This window comes from Struthio camelus, chromosome W, assembly GCF_040807025.1.
Source record: "Struthio camelus isolate bStrCam1 chromosome W, bStrCam1.hap1, whole genome shotgun sequence".
Taxonomy (NCBI): domain Eukaryota; kingdom Metazoa; phylum Chordata; class Aves; order Struthioniformes; family Struthionidae; genus Struthio; species Struthio camelus.
In genome coordinates, this window is record NC_090981.1 from 61,312,924 (window position 1) to 61,316,056 (window position 3,133).

The 3,133-nt window shown below is 55.5% G+C and overlaps 1 protein-coding gene across 1 annotated transcript; it reads right to left on the minus strand.

The window, feature by feature from the left end:
- Nucleotides 1-383: 383 nt before the first annotated feature.
- On the minus strand, nucleotides 384-2,533 carry LOC138064301 (uncharacterized). Its single transcript, XM_068926129.1, has 2 exons — nucleotides 1,289-2,533; nucleotides 384-771 (listed from the first exon to the last, which is right to left on the minus strand). The coding sequence occupies exons 1-2, from the start codon at nucleotides 2,336-2,338 to the stop codon at nucleotides 763-765; spliced, it is 1,059 nt and encodes a 352-aa protein (XP_068782230.1). The 5' UTR covers nucleotides 2,339-2,533; the 3' UTR covers nucleotides 384-762.
- Between the last annotated feature and the right edge of the window lie 600 nt (nucleotides 2,534-3,133).

The window sequence follows — 3,133 nt, forward strand, 5'->3', positions numbered from 1 at the left end:
TTTTCCCTAGTCTTCCTTTTGCTATTGATGTATTTGAAGAAGGCCTTCTTGTTGTCCTTGACATCCCTTGCCAGATTTAATTCCAACTGGGCCTTAGCCTTCCTTGTCGCATCCCTGCACGCTCTGACAACGTCCCTGTATTCCTCCCAAGTGGCCTGTCCCCTTTTCCACATTCTGTACACTTCCTTCTTCTGCTGGAGTTTGGCCAGGAGTTCCTTGCTCATCCATGCAGGTCTCCTGCCCGCTTTGCTGAACTTCTTCCTCAGAGGGATGCACTGATCCTGAGCCTGGAGGAAGTGACGCTTGAATATTAACCAGCTCTCTTGGACCCCTCTTCCTTCTAGGGCCCTACCCCAGGAGATTCCCCTAAGTAGGTCCCCGAAGAGGCCAAAGTCAGCTCTCCTGAAGTCCAGCGTTGCAATCCTACTCATTGCCCTGCTCCCTCCTCGCAGGATCCTGAACTCCACCATCTCATGGTCACTGCAGCCAAGGCTGCCCCCAACCTTCACATCTCCAACTAGACCTTCTTTGTTCGTTAGTACAAGGTCTAGCATTGCACCTCTCCTCGTTGGCGTCTCCACCACCTGGGTCAAGAAATTATCATCAATGCTCTGCAGGAACCTCTTTGACTGTTTGTGCCTAGCTGTGCTGTCTTCCCAACAGATGTCAGGGTGGTTGAAGTCTCCCATGAGAACCAGGGCCTGTGATCGTGAGGCTTCTTCCAGCTGTCTGTAGAAGGCCTCATCGACGACTTCCTCCTGATCAGGTGGCCTGTAGTAAACCCCCACAACAGTGTCACCCATGTTACCTTGCCCTTTAATCCTTACCCATAGGCTCTCAACTTGCTCTTCATCCACCCCGAGGCAGAGCTCCATACATTCTAGTTGCTCCCTCACATAAAGAGCAACTCCACCCCCTCGCCTTCCTGGCCTGTCTTTCCTAAAAAGCACATAGCCATCCATGACAGCATCCCAGTCATGTGAACTATCCCACCATGTCTCTGTCACTGCAATGAGATCATGGCCCTGCGACCGCACACAGATCTCTAACTCTTCCTGCTTATTCCCCATGCTGCGTGCATTGGTATACAGGCATTTGAGAGAGCCAGTCAAGCACACAGGCTTCCCAGAAGAGGTGCAAGAGGATCCTCCATAGCCATGTTGCATGCTGTCTCCCCTGGTTGTATGCACCCGCTGGAGGCATCCTGACTTGAACAGTGTTTTACTGACTCCCCTGCCACTATACCACTCCCCTTCCCCCATCTTGCCTAGTTTAAAGCCCTCCTTACCAGGCTGGCCAATCTGTTGGCAAAGACGCGCGTGCCCCGCTTGGTAAGGTGGATCCCGTCTCTCCCCATCAGCTGTTGATCTTCAAACAGGGTCCCATGGTCATAGAAACCAAAGCCCTGTTGCCAACACCAGCGGCGCAGCCAGCTGTTAACTTGGAAAATTCGTCTACTCCTCCTCCTGTCCTTTCCCCTCACAGGCAAGATTGAGGAGAAAACGACCTGGGCTCCCAGACCCTTCACCACCATTCCCAGAGCTCTGAAGTCCCGTTTGATGGTTTCCAGTTTGCCTTTCATGTCATTAGCACCCACATGGAAGATCAGCAGAGGGTAGTAGTCTGATGCATGGACAAGCCTTGGCAGTCTTTCCATGACATCTCTTATTCGAGCCCCTGGCAGGCAGCAAACCTCTCTGGACAAGAGATCAGGTCGGCAGATAGGTGCCTCTGTCCCCTGCAGCAGGGAGTCACCCACAACAATCACTCGCCGTTTCTTCCGGGGGTTCCTGCACGGCACAGGGTCTGCCAGGCCAGTTGCCTCCCTTGGAGCCATGCCCAGCTCCTCCTCGGCTTGGAGGGCGCTAAACTTGTTCTTCAAGGGTAAGTCTTGAGGAGGAGCAAGAGCCTTTCTCCTTCTGCGAGAGGTCACCAGCTTCCAGCCCTCTTCAACAGCGTTATGATGCACCTTTACACACGGTGCTGAGCCCTCTGACACCTCCGCTGCAGTCGGGGCAGGGGACTCCCGGAGCTGAACAATCTCCGAGAACACCCTGTCAATCTCCCGCTCATCCTCTCGGATGCTACGCAGCCTACTAACCTCCTCCTGTAACTCCTTTATCTGGTGACGCAATTGGTCAACCACAGCACACCTCACACAGGAGAGCTGACTGTCAGCCCAGGCCTCGCGGAGAGGCCCCAGGCACTGCCTGCAGCCTGACACCTGCAGAGCTGCATCTGCTGTCTGAGGGTCTGTCTGGGTTGAGGCCTCAGACACAGCCAATGCAGCACCTCCCGCAGCCACTGGGGAACGTGCTCTGCGGCGTGTCATGACCATGCCCGGGGAAGGACACACCACTGTGTAAAATGGAGAGATGCCTTCTTTGCCTTCTGGCGCCCTTCTGCGCGAACTGCTGCGCAAACTGCTGCGTCTGTTCGCTGCCTCTGTTGGCTGCGCTCTGGGAGCTGCGCTCTAGGCCTGGCTCTTATATAGGCCTCTGCCTAGCAGTGACTCACAAGGGTGCTTGACCCACCCAATCAGGAGCCACCTGAAACAAAAGCCCCAACTCCCTCTGACCAGGGCAGCCCAGAGAGCTCGTTAGCAGCAGCCCCACCTAGCTAGAACTTCCCAGGAGAAGTTAAGTCAAGGTCCCCTGCAGGAGTCCTTGCCCAGCTCTCCCTTCCTGCTAGCAGCAAGCACCGTCTAGTTCCTCGGGGGTCCCCAGAAAGTCTCCACAACTTCCAACAAGGCCCACAAAAGGCCCAGGCAGAGCCCAGACACTGCTGCGCAAACTGCTGCGTCTGTTCGCTGCCTCTGTTGGCTGCGCTCTGGGAGCTGCGCTCTAGGCCTGGCTCTTATATAGGCCTCTGCCTAGCAGTGACTCACAAGGGTGCTTGACCCACCCAATCAGGAGCCACCTGAAACAAAAGCCCCAACTCCCTCTGACCAGGGCAGCCCAGAGAGCTCGTTAGCAGCAGCCCCACCTAGCTAGAACTTCCCAGGAGAAGTGAAGTCAAGGTCCCCTGCAGGAGTCCTTGCCCAGCTCTCCCTTCCTGCTAGCAGCAAGCACCGTCTAGTTCCTCGGGGGTCCCCAGAAAGTCTCCACAACTTCCAACAAGGCCCACAAAAGGC